Below are 23,180 nucleotides of genomic sequence, written 5' to 3'. Positions count from 1 at the left end.
TTGCCTATGCTTTACCATACCTCTCCGAGCTTTACAATGCTTCCCTAAGCTTTATCATACCTCTCTGTGCTTTACAATGCTTCCCTATGCTTTACCAGACCTCTCTGTGCTTTACAATGCTTCCCTATGCTTTACCAGACCTCTCTGTGCTTTACAATGCTTGCCTATGCTTTACCAGACCTCTCTGTGCTTTACAATGCTGGTCTATGCTTTACCATATCTCTGTGCTTTACAATGCTTCCCTATGCTTTACCAGACCTCTGTGCTTTACCATGCTTGCCTATGCTTTACCAGACCTCCACTTTGCTTTGCTTTTACAATTGTAAACTTTTATAAGGGAACTTGATTGAACTCTAAAAAATTATAGATGATATTATAGATAAACCCAAGAGACTACTTCAGTTTTAGCACAGACAGTAGAAGTAAGTTTAGAGAGAATGTGGGAAGCACTTTTTTTTTTTTTTACACAGAGTTCTGATTCTAATACCAGCAATAGATTTGTATAACTTAACAAAAAAAAAAAAAAAAAAAAATATAATAACTGCATCATTATATCAGCCAAAATATAGAGATCACAATGCAGTACACAACACTTTCTGGAAGGGTCTCCCAAAGGGTTGAGCAAAAATGTTACCTTGAGGCCAGCAGAGAAGCCCAGAGCATTATTACCACAATATAACAGTACTGCAGTAGAACGCAAATACAGTATAATTAGACAAACTCATAGCGGTGGACAAGCTAGCAAGCCTGACTGCAGAGAAATGCTAGTCAAAGAATCCCTCAAATCTTAAAGAGCGTTTCTTTATTATCCGAGCAACAGAATTCCTCACTCAGCTTTCTTTAATCCCAGGGTAGAGCAGAATCCCTCCCCACTCCACTGGGATCGCACATCGGCTCAGGAACTAATTGTCTTCAGATTCCACGGGAACAGTTCACAGTACAGGCAGGAGGTCACTATGTTTTTAAAACTTACTGCATCAAATCCCAGTGCTGGGACCAATGACTGCAAATCAATACTGCCTTTCACTGGCTCAGCACTTTAAAATTCCCCAGTTTTACAAAAAAATCTGCCCTGTCCGGATTACTGCTCAAAGTTTTTTATTAAAGCTTTTTATATCAAGCGTAATGGTTTCTTGTTGCCTCTTTTTTTTGTTATCCATCTGGAATTGCTTTGTGTCAGGTAGTCTCATCAGCTATATATTATAAATTAATATAGTTTCAGAGTTTCTGGAAGATACTTGATTTTCATCCCACTCAAGATAACAGCAGCCAGTAAACACACTCATGAGAAGTAGTGACCTCTAGTGGCGTAAACTTGTATTGCACAGCAGCCTATACGGTAGTCTAGATTTAGAATGATATTACTAAACGGAAGAGGTGCTGTTAGTTTTCTGCCATTGACTGCTTCCACATTTCTAGTCTGAAATATTTTTTTTTGGATCTGCAATAAGCAACCTATTTCCGAATCAAATATGGGACAGGCAATAATCAAGAACCGCTTCCAAGTACAATTGAAAAACATGCATGTGCTGTAATACAATCTGAACACGAGGCTCCAAATCGGTCAGCAGAGCGAAACATTGATCACTGAATTGTCACTTTCCTACTCGTGATACTCGAGTCGCTCTCAAATGTGTTTTAAGAAGAAACCGAGTGAACAATAAGCGCTCAGCCCCTTCGGGGGTTAAAGGAATCGGCACGACTCAGAAAAGAAGCTGCAAGCTCCTTTAGCCCGACTTATAGCTCGTGGTCGCCACCTGTTGGCTAATGAAAGTCAAATATTTAAAACTGAAGGAATGTGTGTGTGTGTGTGTTTTTTTTTTTTTTTAAATCCTATTATTTATTTATTTATTTAAATAGACACATTAAAAAAAGTGTATATACCGCTATGTAGCTTATTAGAATGTTTATCAGAGAAATTTGTGAGACTTGACCTTTCAAAAAGTTCTACTGCTGTTGCCTAGCAACCCCATCCACAAGACGTGTCTAATAAGCCAATAAACTTCATTCAATTGAATGAGCAGATTCTCAATCAATCAGCCACACCTGGTACAGAAATAAACACACCTAGTTAGAACTAGGACCTTACAGTCAACCCTTTACTTGCACAATCAAATTAGAGTCAAGCTATCCATGTGAGGAATCGATTTATCTATTTTATAATGCATACACCCTATACATAATGTATATGTGAATTAAATCAAAAGAGTTAAATAGTTCACTGTGATATTCCATACCCATTATAGGTTGCTATAACAACGTCTCACCCCCAAAGACGCAGCACAAGGAGGTTCAGTGACTTCTTCAGCCTCACAGTGAGTGAGCTGGGATATGAACCTCCTGGTTACAAGCCTGTTTTCTTTAATAGCTACTCAGTCCTGCAGAAATGCTCAGCGTTAAAACAAACACTGAGCATAACAGCTGGGAAATAAACTTCAGGGGTCAAGCAGTGTGACTGTTGACTGAGCTGGAATTCAGATCCTTCAGTACCTCCCCTGCTCTAACCACTAGGCTACACCAAATACAAAAAGATATATACTGTTGATTCCCAGCTACAGGCTCTACTCTTGTCTGTGGAGATAAACGCATACCAGTACTTACTTAATGAAAAGCCATGCTTTATTAAATACATTCCATTTAAATTCAGTTCTAAAAATAGAAAACTTAATCCAGCACTTTCCATGCAAGCACCGTAATTGTAATCAGTATGGAATGCTGAGGCCCGAGTCCAAGATTCAAAACGAAGATCTCAGTTTTATTAAATATTGTTAAGTGCTCCAAATAATAAGAATCAGACAACTTTGAAAAAAAAAAAAGAAATCTTGTTTTTTTTTTCAACCATTTGTCAATAACAGTACTTGCAAAATCAATCTTATATTACAAATATTGCATTATAAATCATAATATTTTATTATAAATTACAGTATTTGCTATTTCGCTTTTACAACTTTTTACCAAAGTTCAAAACCTAGCGAATTGTAATAAAGCACAGTGAATAGGTAAGCATTGTAAAGTACAGAGAGTTATGGTACTAAAACTATAGTTTAAAAAACTATGACAAACAATTGTAAATCTATTTTAGGGAAACTGCAAAACTGTCCTGCAAATGTACTTGTTTGTTCTGTGCACAAACAAGTAAGCCAGTTCTAGGCCTCTGCTAGAAACTCAGTATTTTATTATAGGGCTTTACAAAATAGGTTACAATTGGAGATTAAAATTGAAACGTAGCCTTAAATCTTGCATGGCTACAATCATTCGGGTCTCCTGTGCAGCATTCAAACGCCATGCTTGCTTGAACTCTTTATAACTGCACCTGCCTCCGTCAGCCCCTCCCATCGCCTTCTCTTATTGGCTGAACAGAGACGCCCCGCCCCTCCAGGGTTCCACGCCCCAGTCTTATTGGCCAAACTTTTTTTTTTCAACTTTAAAACCCACTTCTTTTCTTTCTATTAAAAAACAAACAACAACAAAAAAAAACTTCAAATAGGATTTTTTTTTTTTTTTTTTTCCTAAATGCTTTGACCGCCTTAATCGCAAAGACCACATCAGTGCTTTGAACATTAAACATGAGAAGAATGTTTTAATCTTTACACTGTAGCCTCAAAACCAGTCACTGATCAGGAAAGGGCTTCATTTGGGATCATTTTAAAGTACTATATATATATATATTTTTTTGTTTTGTTATTTTTGTTTGTTTTACTTATTAAAATGTATTTGCTGTAAACGAGTTGCTAAAATAGAGCCGTGTTGATTATACTTCAAATGCGTTAAAAACACCAGCGATACAAACTCACCACAAGACAAAATGTTAATCAGACTCTCACCTTTTTCCGTTTTGGTCACCTTTCTGCTTATTTTTCACCTGTCCCAATGTGTGGATTTAAAAGCTGCGAATAATGCAACGGGAGAAACCAACGAGCAGAATCGCCGGGAAGTAGGCAAAGCTTTGCCCAAGCAAGAGAGCGTTTCTTTGGCTACACAGCTGTCTGGCGCTCCGAAAGAGAGCGTTGCCAAAACTAGGCAGAAGACCAATACCCCAAAGATCAGAGCGCTTGGAAAAGCGGGCAAAGTTGCAATAAATTCAACTGAAAAAGCCAAGACATTAACCGGGTAAGCAGGAATTAATCCACATTTGAAAGCAAATACATTATGCATAATAGTTTTATATTATTATGGTTAAAGTTAGCCATGTTACTAACGTGTTTATGGCATTGCATATATATATACTATGGTTTAATGTATAGCATCTAAATTAAGTGACAAGTAACTCGCTATGTTAATAATACGTATGTATATGTTTATATCTCTAAAGGTTAACATTCGCGTCTTAATTGACTTTTTGTAAATATTACAACTTAATTTTTGGATCGTAAAAATATTTAAAATATTATAAATTTTATATATATATATATATATATATAATATATATATAATATATATATATATATATATATATATATATATATATATATATATATAGACACACACACACACACACACACACACACACACACACACCAGACGAGGAGAAAGGAAAATAAATTCAATTTTGCATCAGTTTTGTTTGGGAAGTTAAACGACACCTTGTTTAAAAGGGGAAATGAAAATCAGCCTGGCCGGTGGCACATTATGGGATCCGCTTAATGATTCTGGATCACATAATAATGTGTAGTCCAATTGGATGCTTTTCAATTCTGGGTTTGGAAAAAAAAAAAAAAAAAAAAAATCAATTAAATGATTTTAAATGGATGCCAGATTTCACTCGCTGATCAGTTTACACCGATCCATTTATATAGAGTTATATTATTGATTTAAATTAATTCAATCAAAAGAAAACCCCGTTATTACAACTATAGTTGTTCACGCAGAAAACGCCTCTGCTCTTGGCGCAGCAAGTTCATTCTAGCTGGTAAAATGCATTGAGAATGTACAGCGCTGTGTGTAAGGTACAGTATGTGAAGAAGCTGTTGTAAGGAGTGAACAGTTTGCACACGCTGGGGGTGTAGAGATGTACAGGATAATAATCTGTTGAGTACAGCATAAGGATTTGCAACTTCGCTACATATAAAATACTTGATAATTCCTACCTCAGTCTTTTTTTTTTTTTTTTTTTTTTATTCAGTTTTTTTGAGTACATTTAGTTTTGTGAAACCTGGATCTCATGTGAACGCACTTGGCTTGGTTCAGCACTCACCCTGCAGCGCGTCATAATGCGGACTCCTTGGCCTGCTTCTGAAACAGCCCTGTTGAGGAATGTTTTAGGGGAATAAATGGTCTGTCTGTCAGTCAGTAGGGAGTTTTTAGGGTTTTTTTTTTTCTCAGCTTCACAGAAAAACTACCCCCCTCCGTCTGCTTGATGGAAGCGTGCCATATACTCTACACGAATCTGTTAAAAATTAAAAGGATGCATTGTCAACAAGATTTATGTCCGCACAGCTGAATCTTTGCACGTAGACTACGACTAAAGGAGACTTTTATAGGACTTTGAATCATTTGATTTTCAAGCTAAACCGTGAAGTCAAACCGTTGGCATGGCCTTTCCATAGAGACAGTATTGAGGTCAGTATGCATGTGGCATACCTCATTGGGTAAAAGCGCTGTTATATTATAATTAATTTCCAATCAGACAATGTTAATGTAACATTTTTGTTCTGCAGAATTCGATGTAAGGTATATGCAAGCACGAAACAAACAAAAACGTCTTTAGCTGACCGTCCAGTGTTTGCAACCCTGTAAAAATTCAGGAGTCTCATGAAACGTCTCCACAATAAAACATGACACGTGAGAATGCCGGGGTGTCATCATCATCTACGTGCTTATCTTTGTGAGAAGTTAAAGAATAAGGACAACAGCTATGCATTTACAGTCCACTGTTCATGCCTTCACTAACCAAACAGCCCTTGTCGTTTTGAAGGAGCGTTGGAAAATTCAGTTTACCTCCTGCAAAGGGTGGAATGTTTAACACGCAGAGAGAAGCGGGAGTGTTGGTCTTGAACGTCTAACAGCGATAATTCAGGGGCAGTATCTCGCAAATATATATATATATATATATATATATCATATATATATATTATATATATATATATATATACTGTATATATATAAAAAGATTTTCTAAACTTTGAATATAGAGAGACTTGAAGTTGCGATGTCTGGACCAGTTCAACTCTGAGGATATATATATATATATATATATATATCCTACAGAGTTTCAAAGTTAAGTGGTCTCGTAGTAGCGTTGCACTTCAGAGAGATATTTCAAAGTTTAGAAACTGTTTTGAAATTTAAAAAAAAGTTGAGTGAAAAGGCAGTGAAAAGTCTGTTGAAGCTGCTTAGGGAAAGTAATGATTTGTGTTGTAGAAAGCTGTAACATTTTATCATTCACTTATAGACACCCCCTACTAACTTAGACTTGTTTAACTCTCTTATGGGACCAGAGTTTGGGAGTTTGCACCTCCTTTGTGATACATCATTTCCTAAGTGACTGTACCCTCTAAGACCCTTAGGTATTTAACATTTCTCCCCTGATATAAATGCCATGGTTTATACATGCCATGTGTACAGCAGGCTGTCAGAAGGTTCGACACATTTATTGTTGATTTGTTTATTAGTCTGATGCACATTTATTACTATTTTCCTCAAGTCAAAGCATATACTGAATTCTAAGTCATGTTAAATAAATACCACCACATATGGCTAGGCTTACACATAATGGTGAACACTTAAAAAAAAAAAAAAAAAAAAAAAAAGTTCTATTTGTGAATAGTTAAGGTGAGGGGGTTTCATATAAAACTCTGGTAGTAATTAAGCAAATCCCCTTACAACCAGAAAACAATATGTTCACAGCTTGGCGTCTTAAATATTAGTTCTCAAATGGAAGACGCTGGAAAGCCGACACTGAATGACAGTTTAGAGGAATGTTGATACTCGTATAATTGCCTTTAAGAATTTAGGTGTTTAATAAACCCACTCATTAATGTGTTGATTTCAAAACAAACGGTCCTTCCCTCGCCTTTACAATCGAGTCCCAGTCAATGACAGCTAAGTGTTTTAAAGTACATTTTTTCTGTCACCCGGGGCACTTACATTTTTGCTGCAACACTGTACTGAAAATATTCAGTACAGCAGTAAAAATTCACTTTTAAACGGCATGGGACATTGTCTGTGGTTCATTATTCTCAAAGTCGTTTTTAACACCAGTCAAGAAGACAGACTTGTGAGAAGTATGACAAAACAGCCAATTTAGCTATAGGGATGCTGTAGTGGTCTGGGGGCCATACAGTAGCCTTTGGAATTGTTTGTGGAAATTGATCACGCCTTGACAGCTACCAAGAGAAAGCCAATATTTATCGATGGCCTATAATGGTTAAAGACAACTCTGATAAGAAAACACATATCGGAATGTTGCGAGTGCACAATTAGAATCGTTTCCTTTATACAAATTCTGAAGGAGTCGATTAATCTAAGTCTCAACCCTGCCACTGTTTGAATTCAACCAGATGTTTAAAACCTTTGTGACCTAAAAGGCTACCAGTCATGTCTTCTCACAAAGTTCAGCTGATGCACCATGCAAACACATTTGTTCTCTGTGGTATTTCTTACTGATGTGCACAAAAGGTATCTTATAATGAGGAAGAGGGATAGCATTTTTGTTTCTAGAAGAAATGTATTGCCCTTGATTTACAGCAGTTCCCATATTTGCTTCAAGTTCTCATCTGCTTGTGGGTTTGGTGCCTTATTTTTGGTGGCGGTAGCTGCATGCCCCCTTTTGCCTGGCCTAACTTAATCTTCAGGTTTGAACAATGCCAGTGGCGGGCCGACTAATCTGATGAACAGGAGCGACGACACCATTGTTGTTCAGAACGCTAGTTGTTTGGCGTCTCTCCATTTGAGGTGGAAAAAAAACATAGTAATGCTGCATCCTAAAATGTTTAATTACAGTATCCTTTTGTCATTCAGTTCATGAAACAGGAAAACATTTTTTTTTTTTTTTAATGGAGTTCTTTTTTTAAACAAATACTTTTTTTTTTTTTTTTTTTTAAATATAGATCACCATTTGCAAACTGTATAATTCTCACCTGTCAGACAAAAAGGTACTGGATCCATTAGGGTGACAGAGTTGCAGGGGGGAACAGATTAATGGGTGCGCCTGGGTGTACCCGCTGAACTTGGAGAGAAGACGTATTTAAGTGCCCTGTTGAATCCGCAGGGGAGCTTTCAACTTTTACAAAGCCACCAGTGATGACTGAAGCAAAAACAAGGTACACAGTGATTCTAAACTATATGAACACATAAGTAAAGATAACTGGACTATTTAAGTTACACTGTTTACCTAAACAAAGTTTTACAAAGTATTACAACGTTTTTTTTTTTTCCTATAATGTCAAATCCGAAGAAGCTGGATATAGATGAGAGGATGCTGGTATTTCCTGGATCAACACAGAAAGAAATGGTTATAAGGTTTAATCGTGCCAGCTATTACAGAGATTATCAGTTGAATAATGGTACATCTGCACCGTTGAGTTTAAACGGTAAATGTACTTGGTAATCCGAACTCGTTTGCACAGCAGGGATTTACAGAATCTCTTTATATCTTAGTACACTAAATGACAAACGTTCACGACTACTGAGCGGTCTACTGATAGGGGAAGACGATGGCTGCAGAGGACTTCTGAAAGATAATGACTCTCCTCCTAGCAGCTGATCAGTTAATAATGCTGACATCAGCATAAGAGCCTAACTTGCCTCTCGACCACTGAGCTGGCTCTTCAGGTGAATGGTAGAGACGTTCATCTTTGAACCGGATGGTGTGATGTTCCTGTCCAGCCCTCGCTTTCCTATTTGTTTCAGTGGGCTGAGATGTCAATTCAATACAACACACAAGAACCTAAATGCAGAATGGGGGACCACTTTGAGATGTAATGCTACAAGAAGTAACTTCACTTCAAGGATAAGTGCATTTAACGGGAACAGCAAACCTGCTCGAACAAACTGCAGCAAGCAAAGAAACTAGAACTTGATCCAGGCATTTAGGAAATATTTCATGGTTCTGGGATATTAGATTACAACCCTATAGGCTTCCACTTCTGATTGTCATTAGACCCGAAGTGGTTATACAGTCCACTGTGGATTTATAAGGAACAAACTGTCCTGTGTGAAAAACACTGGTCCTGTACTTTGTCCATAAACATCTGCACCTACCTACCACAATCCTGGTGCTTCCTGATGTTAGAGTGAGTCGATGTTATTTTCAGGCTTAAACAATAAGCATGGAGCTGAAGTCTGCATAGGAATAGATCAGTTTGGTGCTTAATATGAACAAGCATGTCTGTGACATTCATCCTCCGCCACAGCTGTGAGTACACATTTAGAGTATCAGTAACAGGGAAAATAACCGTTATCTACAACCATTGTGCATGGAAATGTAAAAGTATAACCCATAGATACATTGCGCTATATAACCCCTGTTACATTGGGACAGACGAAGGTATATTGATGAATGTATATGCAGCTCTACTATATCCCTGGGATAATACATGTGTAATATATCATATTAGTTGAGGCAGCCATCCATACCTCTGCATGTACACAGTATTTCACACTTAGAGTTCTACTGCTATACCCAGAGAGATGGTTATCAATGTATGATGAAACTTGCCAAGGGCCGTCTTTTGAAGAGTTATGGGAAGCATCCCAATCTGTTTTGGGATGTGTGAAGGTTATTAATGTTTACTTGCTGTTACTGACTCACTTGTACTAAACAGTAATCATATGAAGTTAAAAGATTTCCTTTTACTGTAAATAGCACCTTTCGGGAATATTTTACACACGGGCGAAATTCGAAGGCTCCTATTTGCAGAGAAAATCCCCACCGCAATGCTTGGATGAAGAGCTATCGTGCAGAGAAAACCACTGGGGTCTGGTGAAGCATTCAGCTGCTCGCGCACTTGGGAGCTGTGTTTGTGTTCCATCCCTCATTTGTTTTTAACAGTAGGAATTCTGTCTCAAAGTCAAAATAAACACCCATCCACGTTCCCCAGGGACCGCAGAAGTGGCGCACTCTGCAGTGGGTAAAGGGAAGCACTTTCACAGTAAGTGAAGCGCAATATGGGTATGTTTATATAAAGGATATTCTGGCATTAAGAATGGGAACTAGGATAGTGCACTGTACTCCTGCAGCAGGACTTCAAGTGCTTAGCTTGGCAGAAAGAGAGCTGGTTGGGTGTTTTTTTTCGGTACTCCCAGTGAAATATGATTGCTGCCCTGTTTAATACTGCATGCCTATCTATCATATAACTTTTCAGGTTTTAAAAACTCTGCATTGATGGTTTTATTAGAGTTTTTCACAAAACACTCTTCCCCCCTTTAAGCTTGGCGATCGGCTGCAGACAATCTATGAGATCTGGGTCACCCATGTAACAGGGTGGAGGCTGGGCGTGAAACGGTGCCCTCTCACCCCACAAGCAAGCATCTTATCCACAATGCAAAAGAGTTGGGCTCCAGTGCATTCATGGTTTTAAGCTTTAACCAGCATCACAGATATTCAATAATGATGGAGAAATCTGTAAAACAGATGAGAAAACGGGACTCGAGTTTACAGAAAGACTAATAGTCTTTTCACCCGTATCCCAAAATCTGGCTTCAAATAGCGCAGAAAGATGTACCAACTGAGCGTGAAAGAGATTTTTTTTTTATAGAGCAGCCCCGATGGAATGTGTTTTAGGGGAGGAGGTTGATGTCGCGAGAGGGATTTATCATTGTTTTCCTTCAAATACAGAGGCTGTTTATATTTCCCTTGCTTCAACAGGGTATAAATTATAGGGTTCTTTAAGAGCCACTCAGATCCACTGGTTTTGATCTTAGACTGGCGATGAGAATGTGGGGAGTTTTCCGATCCCTGTCCCTCCGTGGTTGAGTGGGTCATTGACCTCTGGTTATTGTCTGAGCAAGCGGCTGACCTACTTTTGTACGTGAAGGCAGTGGAATCTAACCTTTTAACCGTTAACCTTTCATGTGTTCCATTATCATCCTTTGTGAAGTTCTATTGCTGTTTCTGTCCGTTTCTAGTGATGGATGTTGGGGCTTTTCAAAGTTGCTGAGGGGATAGCTGGCCTGGAAAGAAAGAAAGAAAGAGAAAGAGAGAAAGAAAGAAAGACTAATTCTCTCTTCTTTTGTCCAAAGAGCAGGGATAGCCAAATCACAAACCAGATAAACTTCCCTACAGAAAAGACATTTAAAAAGATTTCCCCTAGGGTAGACACGACTGGAGGGACTGCCCTTTCTCTCAGAGAGGGAGGGAGCCGTTCAGTCTCTATGCTTCAAGCCTGCTCTGGACTGGGGGGACCACATTTTCTCTTAGGGGTTGAGGGAGGAGGCAGTTCAGTCTCCATTCATCTGCCCTGGACTGTAGGGAGTACACTTTCTCTCAAGGCGAGAGGGAGCAGGTTAGACTTCATGGCTTAAGCCTACCCCAAATAATGCTTATTCTAAGAGGCTGAGGAAGGCTAAGGCATTAACTCACTGCTCCACCTATACCCCTTATTGCTAGGAACTGAAAGGGATGAAAGCAAATGAAATTGCAAACTTGGTACTGCAATGTATTGCCAGCGTGTATTGGTTGCTCATGCCATTGTGTAGAATCTGAAGTAGCAATTTACTAGACAATACGATCCAATAGGTAGTGCATTTGCATAGATCACCAATCGAAGACATATATTAGATCCACTGTGATCCATTAAGAGCCACAGTGTAGCAATGGCAGCAATCCTTATGCTGCCATGGTCCCATGCTCTGGAACCACTGCACTGTCATTGTAGTGCCACTGTTTATGCCACTGCACATCATTTGGAAGCTGATACAACAGCTTGCAGTCCTGTTTCACATAAATATTGCTGCATTTGAAGTGGAAGTGTTGTATTGAACAGTCACCTGATTTTGATTAGTATAGAATCGGACTGGTTGCTTCCCATGTGTTTGTGATCAACCTTTTAGTTTAAGAAGAAAAACGGCTGTGTGCTTTTGATCCGCATTTTGAATGGGCTATATTTTATACAACGGTTCGACACAACAGAATGACCTGGGTTACCTTGACGCATGACATCCAGTGGAGCAGTGAACATGTAAAAAAGTAACAATGTTTTTAAAAACTGTATTTTTTTTTAAACAGATCTTCTTTTATAAAAAATAATAATACAAAAAAAAAAAAAAAAAAAAAAGATCTTAAACGCCAAAAAAGCAGGACCAGTGATATTGCTGATAATGCAAGAAAAGGGTTTGGATTGCGTTTTAAAACCTTTGACAGGTGACACATTCTGACACCATGCCTAGTAGGATAGCCTTTTTGGTGAGCATCATTTATGCAACAGAAACAGAATTAGGTTTTGGTAACATTTGATCTAATATAATTTCTATATACGTCCAGTGCTGGTGCTGCTATATTAAACAAAAAATTGTTAACATGCTATCAGAAATGTACAGACATCTTGTTTTCGTGCGTACGTGCACCTTTGAGAAAGATGAAAGACACATACCTAAACAAGAAGGACTTTTAGTCAAAAATAATTTTATAGAGTTTCTTTTATAATTTCAGAATGTGTCGCCTCTGGAGTGCCCTATAGTTTGTGATAAAGAATGCACTGTTAAATGCACTGATGTCAAATTATTTCACTTGCACCATTTAATTATACCGTACCTCTCTGTGCTTTACCATGCTACCGATATGCAGGGCTGCCCTTTGCTGTGCTTTCCCAATTGTATATTTTCTGAAAAAGGGAACGCTTAAGCCGACCCCGTCTCTCACTTGCAGCAAAACAATAAACCCACAAAACTGTAACTAATTAGAACCCCCCCCCCCCAACAAAGGGAGTGAGGGCAGTCGTTTGTACTCATCCCTTCTAACTTTGAAGTAGGATTTCAGCCTGGGTTTGTGTTGGGTCGCTAATTGCCTTTTCTCCCAGAAGCTCTAAATAAATAACCCTCTTTTTTACGAAGCGGCCCCCATTTATAAATAGGCCTGCTTTGTATACCCTTTATGTTACCTTTCAAAAGGGGCATCTATATAGGGTTACTATATGACTCCACGTACATTAGGACAGTTAGGGACAGTTCAGGTTTTTCAACTCGCATTGCAGTGCATTCTGGTACGTTTTACCTGTCTCAGGTACCTTTCGCGGCAGGACAGCACTTACCAGAATGCATTGGGGTGCAAGTTGAAAAGCTGTTCTAGTGTACATGGAGTCATTTGATAACCCTAGCCTGAACGCCTGACTAGTTATGTAACGTAGCATGTATCCAAGTATTCAGCGCTGCTGCCTTGCTATTGAAGATCGCTGACGACCATCCCTTACCAAACAATCTCCAGTGGACAGAGAGTGGCGCTATAAGGGCAACATAACAGATAGGTTATGAAGGAGCAGTAGTATAGTAGGCAGCTACAATGGTACAGTATGAGACTGCTGGTAGAAGAACCGTTCCAGTGGTATGAACAACCAACACACACTGGCAATCCCTTGCTGTACCAGACAAAGTCTGAGATATTCTTTCAACCTGCTGAGTTACCATTGCTTGTAATGCTTCGTGTTGCTTGAAGTTAACACTGGTATTAGAATAGGATCTGGACTGTTCAATTTGAACATTTTCTGCAAGGGTGTGTAGCTGTCTCTCCCACATATTAAAACTGTGTACATTCCTCCTTAAAGCCTAGCCTGCATCCATTATGTGGACAGGATTCAGGGTTTGTGACAGGTTGCTCATGCATGCATTGGTAAGTATTTGAATGCAGTTTGTGTGTATTGTATTTCTAATGTTACCTTTCTTGCAGCCCCCATGTGTGTGGCTCTAGATGTTGTTCTGGATGGCGCCTGGCTCCCAAGACCAAGAAATGCACCAAACGTGAGTCTCTAATTCACCTTCCAAACCACTGAAAAACAACCTTGCAATGCGGCAAAGTGAATCCGTCTTTGGGGTTCACAGTTAGGGTTACCAGATTTCCAGCGTGAAAAATATAATAATTCTCAAAATCGGGCTCTTTGTGAGTGAAGCAGTTCATTTTGTATTTCTTTTTTGGTTTCACACTTGAAATCCATCTCATTGTGTGGTAATGCATATGACGACATCTGCCAGTTGTGCTGAAAAATTGCAGTTTGCCCTTTGCCAAATTCCAGAGTGCCCGAGTTTCTCTTTTGTCCAACAAATAAAATACAATAAGCCCCTCTCTGCCCTGTGATTCAGAGACAGAGAGGCAGGGAAAGGGAAAGGGAGCCGAAGTTGAGTTTCACTTACAGTAAAAAGGGGAAGGATATCAAGTGTCGCCACAGTCAAGCTACCGGCAAAAATCGCCTCACATGGCGGGGGGGGGGGGGGGGAGAAAATTCCATCCCCATTATTATTATTATTATTGGTCAGCATCCATGCCAATGTGTGATGAACCAGAACAAGTCTCACTTGCAGGACCAGCTCTGAATTTCAGCCCCCACTCTGATACAGACAATTTTGGTTTCTATACTCTTAGAAAATACCTTGCAGCCAGCGGCCGGAAAGCCGGAAGAATAGTGAAGGGATGGGGTTTGAGTTTTTGGGGGGGGGGGGGGTCATAATTCACATATTCTCATCTCACAAGGGAAAGTCCTGCCCCTCTTGCTAAAAGCTAGTAGAACGCGAGTCCCAATTCTCTCGTGCTGCATTCCATCCAGGCTAATGATGGAGGAGTAATTTATAGATCTCAAGTTGCCACTGAGTTACTGCTGCCACTGTTCTGCTTTCTCCTGTTACTGTTTGTACAGTTGTGCCCTGATCCTGTTTCAGAGGATCTGATAGAGCTGGATTCTCAAAGCTTTAACTCATAACAAAAACAAATGGAGATACTTTCCTGTGAACTTGTTAACAAATTATAGAGGTTAAGCAAAGTTTTTTAACCTGCAGCTATAGCCAAAAGTTTTCTAACGCCCTAAGAATGAACTAATCATAAAGTCAGCTGAAACCTACTGAATAATGTTACGGTAACAATTACATCACGAAAAAAAAAAACTGTAACATTTCAAAATCTAACATGAAATACTGTACTACTGTTATGGCTTCCGGTAGACTTTTGTAGTTTCTTTGATTACATGAAAAAATTCTATGTGATGCAAAACTTTGATATCCAACGATGAGAGACAGAGAGAGAGACATGTTTACAACATTTTAGATTTATGTCTCATTTCAGCAGGGTTCTGCCCTGGCGCATCCAGGTCGTGACCTAGGAAGCACTTAAAGCTCCAGACACCCAAGCAGTGTAGTGATTGGGTTACCATGAGGTCACCTTAGATGTTCATAGTGACCCCTGGCAAGTGGTGGAGTCGGCCCTAAACTTTTTTCGTGCATTGGTGAAACTTTTCGTGCATATGAGAAAAATGGCGATCCTCCTGAGTTAAAGGGTTTTTAAGGAGTTTAACAGACTGTTCTGGTCTTTATTCTGGTCTGAAGACATGACTATCCCACTGCACCATCTTTGCTCAGGACTGACTACATTGCCTGTCTATATAGTATGAGTCTGGACACTCTCATGGTAATCAGTTTTTAGTCCTTCACCTGAGCCAGGCACCCTCAAGGGTTGTATGGGCATGGAGAGATGTATGTCTCAGGGATTGAAATAAGACTCTGCTTGCACAGCAGTTTGATCCATTCATCGTTTTACACACAAGAAACATTTGAGCTTGTTACATATACACTGTGGCTAATCAAGCTTGTATTAAAACCTGGAATGGATGCAACCACTATGCAATAGAAGCCTTATTTCCATCCCTGTGTCTTCAAATGCGTGACAGTTCTCCTGGAAGCAGGGATTGCTGTCTTTTTGTGTTGGGTGTTTTGGGTTCTGGTTTGATATGACTGCTGGGATATTTACAGGCAGATCCTGAAACAATCCCCCAGGGCGATGTGGAAACAAGACACCCAGAAACATGATATCCAAGACTGAGTGCAGTTTGCTGTGTTCGGAAGTGCATGCCAGCATTTAGGAAAACTCTCTAAAACAGGGGTTCCTAGTCCTGGTCCTGAGGACCCACTGTGTCTTCTGGTTTTCATTCCAACTGAGTTAATTAGTTTAACCCTTAATTGAACAGTTCATTAGCTTAATTAACCCCTTTTTAATTGTTTTCAGCTTTGAAACAGTTGGGAGGTTTCAAGTTAACAGTCTATTTAACATAAACTGTGCTCTTAATAGCTCTTGGATATAGAATGTATTCACAGAGCAGAGTTATTCTCTGGTCACTGCATGTACAGCTGGAGCATGCTAACCTTGCTATGCACACTGCGCTTTGCAACACAGATATGTTTTAGTAGGACAGCTTCTCGAACCTCATCGAGTTCACATAAACAGAAAAAAAAACATTGACTGAAGATGACGTAAAGAAAATAAACGGGATCCATTAAAGGAAGGAGTTTGCGAGTAGGACTATGTATCACATATAAATCCAGGCAATGCGCAGACCAGGTTTTCAACATCATTGCCTGAATTAAATGTGGCCGTTCAAACTAAGTTCCCGTTGAAAGGGATCTTCGCACCCCTTGTAAAATAACGCTGCATGAAGCGTGCCCAGAGACGGCACTGCAATGGTAAGTACCACGATTCGCTGGCAATTCCCTCTCTTCCGTGTGTCGGAGAGGTATGCGATTCTGAAAAGTCCACCGGTAGAATGATCCCAGTGAGCCGTGCTGGAGACGTCAGCCTTCACTTGAACCTCATCCAAACACTCCCACTTGTCCTGTCCAAATGCTTTTTGAAATTCCAACGAGAGTGCAAATGTAGTGTAAGAATTTTGGAAGAGATTTATCAAAGCTTTTTGTTTTCCCAAAAAAAAAAAAAAATTTTTTTAATGCAGGTTTCATATTTCTTAAATAAACACATTATAGTCAACATGGTAGCACTTTAAATTCAGAATGAATTCAATAATGAATTAACACCTCAATATCTTCTGCACTTCCCTTGAGTTATGAAGCAAAGCATTTTGAATTCAGCCCCCTCTTAATTCATGTGGATTTAAACCTTATGCCGTGTTTCTTTGTAGCAAATTATGTTGCTCACATGTATAAGGCTTGCTATCATACCCTCTTACTCACCCATCAGACTGCGAGGAGTGGTAACTCATGCATGGAATTATTTTTATTTGCTATGACCCCTTTAAATCTAAGTTAATAATCTGCACAAATACCTTTCAGTCTCTTCTGGTCTTTTTTTTCTTTTCTTTGGGAGAATAAGAGAACCCAGGTGGACACAGTCAACTAACAGTCAGATTTCCAGAGCACGACCCATTATTTAATTCTCTGTATAAACATCTAGAATTTCTGTTTATTTTGAAAGCAGGAAAAGGGTCTTGTGCCACCTTAAAGAAGCAAGCACACCTTGCAAATACTAAGCTAATGCATGCAATGCATGAATAAATAAAGATTGAAATATACAAAAGAACTGGAATCTCAGCCCATTGCAGTGAATGGAGAGGCAAGGTCTGGACACGAACCGCAAAACATACAGAATGTACCATTCAACTAAAGATCAAGTTCTGTAATCTCACGGTGATGTCAGTGCTATTCACTGATCAGCCACGAGGAGTCCTTACAAGGCTTTTAGTCAAAGTGTTTAGCAAAGAAATTGAACTACAGGTTTTGATTTGATCAACTATAAAAAAAATAAATAAATAAGAAAATGTAACTTTTAATGATAGCGACTAGCTGAGCGGATTTCTACTAAATGTGCAAATCTTAAGATATTGTTTTTTGAAACAGCTAAAAATAAGTGCTAAGAGCAGTGCTTTGTGAAACCGGTCCAGGGTTATTCCTTCGTACTGTAAAAACAAAAGACTCTTAAAAAATAAATAAACAAGATAATCCAGGGTATAGGTAATCAAATCAAACCCTAGGTTTCTTTTACTGTTGCTGGAGATCTGGAAGTCCCTAGCAGTGATGGAAGCGAGAGTTAGGGTTTTTGTATGATACATAGCTGGCACGGTCCTGTTTCAAACCAGTTTCCAATACAACACTAACATTACCTCACCTGTTTTCATATTAATTTTGGTGCTGATGTGATCACTTAGCTGCAAGGTTTTGTGTTGTTGTAATTTAACAGAATCAGTGAAACTACCTGATAAGTCCTTTTTTTTTTTTTTTAAAGAAAGGAACTGCATTGCTGGCTGTGTTTGCAGTAGAAGTTAACGGTTTCTTGCTGGCCACAGTTAGGGGGTTTTCTTCACTGAACACAGTTCTGTGGCGACTGCTTACTTACAAGATTACAAGAGGAGAGAGCTCGAGACTGCACGGATGGGTTCAGTTGTTAGTATTGGCAGAGTCTTTTTTCTTTATCTTAGGCTAAACAGAATCTAATGGAATTTACTGCTAGTATATTCTTGTCTTTGCTCAGTCAGGGTAACGTCACATTTTTCTTTTTCTGTCAGTTTTTCTTCAAGTATATGGAAAATTCACATACTTAATTCAATATGGTAACGTGACATTGTTCAGCAGGTTTTATTTGACTTTATGGAAAGCAAAATTAGTTCATTCTGCAGGGTGAGGCAAAACTTTTGGGCACAGCTGTAAATGTCTTTCTTTTCTCTCTCTCTCTCTCTCTCTCTTTCTCCACAGCTCAGTGTGCCCCCAGGTGTCTGAATGGGGGACTGTGTAAAAGGCCCCACATGTGTGTCTGCAAGACCGGCTTCGAGGGATCCAGGTGCGAGACAACCAGCACCTCCCAGGGACTGTCGACCCCAAGCCCCAGCTCCAACACTTCATCCCCGGGGGCTGTCCGGGCAGGCAGGGTGCACTCGGAGCCCAGGAGGGGCCCCGAGACACAGTCTCAGACCCCCGAGAAACATGGCACAGTGCGCTGGCATCCTTTGACGTGAGTCTTAGTATTTGTTATTATGTGTCTCGTCCCCATTACACCCTGTTAGCATTAGCTACACTTAAAACTTCGCGGAGTGTTAATCTCGCACTCACAACGACAAAGCATTCAAAAAATGTCCTACATAGACAGACTAAGTATGTTCATATCAGTGTTTTGTTTTTTTATTTACGTTTAATGACTTATAATATGTTTCTAAGTGTTCGGTGGCTGCCTCTTATCAAGTCGAGAGTGTACTTTCTCTTCCACTCTTTGTACCACTCGCTTCACTCTTGGGTTTTGGCAGGAGGTTCGAAGCCATTCCCAACTCTGATCTTTAAAATCAGAAGTTCGTCTTCATACTGCGATGGAAACAGTTCCACGTCTTCGGGAGTCGATGTGCAAAAGATTATTTTCCTGTACGTGTTCGAATCCTCGGAACAGCCAAATAAACAGAATCCAGAGAGCTTAAAGCTATGCAATGCTAGTGCTTTCTAGCAGAGGTACTGTTGTGCGGTGTAAAGTCCCTCAGCACACCTGTGTGTTTCACGAGTCTGGCTGTACAGTTCATACTGACATGTGTATTAAGTACCTCTGTTTTATCCACAGCTGCAGCAGCCTGGGTTACTGTGGGGTCAGCCGTCCTAACTCATGTGCCTTTACTACAAAAAGGTTTTTTTTTTTTTTTAAAGATCAAGAGCATGGGAGCAAGACAGAGCTACTTTGTTAAATCTGAGATTAGTTACTGAACTCTAGAAATCACTTTCATCCTGCCAAGTTCTGAAGCAGGCTACTGCTTTCAAGTCGGTCTGCAATCTCATGGAGTAAATTGGAGCAAGGCTGTGTTAGTAGCAGACCTGGGCTCAATCGCGTTGTCAATGGGCAAGTTGTAATTGATCGCAATTACGACATCATTTTAATTGTACAGCTATGGCTAAACGCCCCCCCCCCCCTCCGCCCGTCATAGTATGAACTAACTACTAACTAATTTACAAAGTGCAAAGTGTGGTTTAGCTTTCCTCTGTTCATTTAAAAGATCTGATACTTTTTCCAGTCAAAATATAATGACAAGCCCTGTCCTGTATTCTCCGGCTGAGTTATGAGCTTCTGCTTTGCACTCTGTGTAGCTTCATTCACATTAGAGTTCATTGTGAATGAGCAGCAGTTCTGTTTAACAACCAGAACAGACTTAATGGCTAAAACAGACACTGATATGGAAAGTTGAATGCTCCACTCGGGATGGGGGGGGGTGGGGTCTATCACACTGCGACAACTATCGGGGCAGAGAAGATCTGTCAGAACACCCTTCACTTATAGAGGAGGTGATCTCTTAGACAGATGTATAGAGAACTGTCTATTAGCTGTCTCTTTCCACACGGCAGTATAAACAGCTTGATTGGAAGCATAAAATAAATTGAGCCGAACCGAAGAATTAGCCAGCCAGCTGCTTGCCTGTAACAGTTTATTAGCGTTGTCAAACAGAGCGGCCCTTGATGCAGAGGGGGACGACAATCCCCCTCTTCTGTCATAAAAATGATAAAAAATACAGGGAGAGGGATGTATCATTGGAGCAGCGTTTGGGCTGTGGTGCATCAAGTAGTGCAATCAAGTAGTTTGAGCAGTCTTGGTTTGGAAGCACCCACCAACAGAGCGCCAACCACAGCCCGCTGTGAAAAACCTCGTGTGCTTTCTCGCTTACGATTGAAGCCCACGTGGCAGAGAGCAGATGCAGCTTTTTGAAATTACAGAACCCATCCCTGGGATTTTCATAAATTAGTCACGTGTGGGATTTTACAACAGCGTGCGATGCACATTGCAGGGGATTCTCAGAGCCATTCAACCAACCGTAACGATCCTTTACGACCTGGTTACAATGTCTTACAGTAACGTATCTAGTTCATTAGTGCCACCTCCTGGGTTGTACTCTGTAGAGTATCTCTCAGTTGCGAGGTGGGTGGAGAGCTGTGTAGACAAGCCTCGGATATATCTGGAATAGCATGGGTTAACTAGCGGGCCAAATAATAGAAGTAGCCAACTCTGTGACATGCATGTTATAGAACAAAACTGTGGTGCTAGGCTTGATCTGAAACATTTGGCTTATAAAATAATTGTGCTCTCTGTTTGTACCCACAGTCCGTGTCTGGACTCTCTATTCTGCTTTCTGTCTTTTAGATTAACATCAAACCAGCCTGCCCAGCTCGTCGCAGATCACAAGCGCCCATGTGTCCTCAATCGTGTAACAGTTATCTCTCTCTAAGGAACATTATGACAAGTTCAAAGCCACAACTTAGTCGGGGTTTAACTCCTCGTTTTCCTTTGAGAATTCCTATTACTTCACAAAACTATGCTCTTGACCTTTTATTGTTATGCTTTTTTGGCAGAGGACCAACGCATGGCGTTTTTCATCTTTAACCCTGCTTGTTTTTTTTTTTTTTAAGTGTTCTGTCTTGGCAAAGACACAGAGAGAAAGACCTTAAGAAAGGAAGTTTTTCATGTAGCCTGTTGTTACTATAATTCCGAGCCATTACTGTGAAGTTGAAGTATTCCTTTCATGTGCATTTTAAGCTCCTAAAACTCTCTGACTCACTTTTTCTTTCGCTGGCTCATGGAGGTGTGCCGTTCTAACAATATGAACACTAATAATGGTAACACATGAAAATAATCTCAGCAAATTCACAATGAATTCCGACTGAATATTATTACAGTCAGCACTCACATGTCCGACTCTGTACATTTTGACTCCAGTGACTGACAAGTATCTGAGTGTATCTGTGTGTCGTATATCTGAGTGCTGACTGTATTATTGTTAATGAGTCATTTAGCAGATGCTTTATCCAAAGCAACTTACACAGACTAGGGGGTGAACCATGCATCACAGCTGCTGCTGCAGTTTTGCGTCTCATCAGAAAGAATGACACCTGAATATCTTCTGTACTTCCTCTGAGTTCTGAAGTAATTTCTTCTGAATACAGCCCCTGTTAATTGATGTGGAATGAGTTACCCATGTTCATTCCATGTTCTTTTGTAACAAATAATGCTGATCACATGTATAAAGCATGCATTCATACCCTTTTTTGCCCAGCATGGAATTGTGAGAGGTGTTAATTCATGCATGCGGGTTAAACAGATTTCCTTAGTGAAGTCCAAACATCCTGTCTGATTTCAAAACTGCCCAGGGCAGAAAAAAAAAAAGTCTGATTTAGGATTAGAAAAACACTTCTGTTTACAGACTCTGTGGTAAGATTGGGTTAATGGTGGCTGTTTATACTACTAAAATAGACCGCTAGTAATTTTTAAACATGTTGTTTGGGCAAAACCTCCCACATGTGGATTTATTGAAAGTCTTAGTCAGAGCACAAGAGTTACAATTACACAAAACTAATTAATCTTTTCATTTCGAACAACACAAATCAAATGAGATCATTTGTATATACAATCCTGTTTTGACTTGAAATGGAATCTACACAAAATTTGTTTTTGGCTCATTTTGTTTTGTTTTTTCAAAATCCCACCGCTAGACAAATCAAACCGCAAACGTACTGTAAAGACTTACTGGATCAAGTTTATAAAGGGTTTTGTGTTTATGAAAACCACTAAAAAAAGGTTAGACTGCAAGAACATGTCACAGACAGTAATAATAATAATAATAATAATAATAATAATAATGTACAATTGTGCTGAGTAATTGCGCAGCGTCCAAAAAAAAGAAACAAGTCTGGTAGTTTGGTAAGGCCATCTGGAAACAGCTTAATCCCTGGAGAAATTAAAAGCTGGAAAGGAATGAGGAAATTCACTCCGCTCGTATCCGTATTGGTCTTTAGACCGGTGACTTAAATGGAGGAGAAAGCAAATATAACAAGTGATGTTCAGTTGGTGGCAGTCTTTACCGGTTCTCTGCCAAAGGCATTGTATTTTTTCATTATTATGATGAACTTCTGATAGCTGTAGAATGGTACATTAAACGACAATTCAATGACAAACATTTACGCTAAAAGTCTTTCTCAGTATCTTCAATGCGTAAATGCGTTTCGGGTCACCTTCTTATATCTTATACCTTGTATTAAGTCATACAGAGCATTTAGAGGAATGTGTACAAACTTTATCCTCCCTTGACAATTGCTTAAACTGCGTCACTTCTTACAGTACGTGTTACAGCTTGCAGCAGTAGGAGGTTATACATATAGGAGGAGGTTAGGAGGTTAGGTCATATACATGACTTCAAGCTGTCATTTTTTTAATTTTATATATATGTTCTAAAAACAAACAGCCACCACGGTATATCACAGACATGTACAAATTCTAGAATAAATCACATGTACCCTATAACTCC

The 23,180-nt window shown here is 39.6% G+C and overlaps 1 protein-coding gene across 1 annotated transcript in view; it reads left to right on the top strand.

Annotated features, from left to right (window-relative positions):
- Positions 1-3,576: 3,576 nt before the first annotated feature.
- LOC121304832 (latent-transforming growth factor beta-binding protein 4) overlaps positions 3,577-23,180 on the top strand; it is a 61,727-nt gene continuing 42,123 nt past the window's right edge. Inside the window, exons 1-3 of the mRNA XM_041236241.1 lie at positions 3,577-4,110; positions 13,820-13,890; positions 18,613-18,868. Of these exons, the coding sequence (XP_041092175.1) occupies positions 3,806-4,110; positions 13,820-13,890; positions 18,613-18,868 (632 nt within the window). The 5' untranslated portion in view covers positions 3,577-3,805. The remainder of the gene's footprint in view (positions 4,111-13,819; positions 13,891-18,612; positions 18,869-23,180) is intronic.

The sequence above is a fragment of the Polyodon spathula genome, chromosome 40 (assembly GCF_017654505.1).
Source record: "Polyodon spathula isolate WHYD16114869_AA chromosome 40, ASM1765450v1, whole genome shotgun sequence".
Lineage (NCBI taxonomy): Eukaryota > Metazoa > Chordata > Actinopteri > Acipenseriformes > Polyodontidae > Polyodon > Polyodon spathula.
Note: the sequence above shows the minus strand (reverse complement) of the source record. Positions and strands in the feature narration are given on the sequence as shown.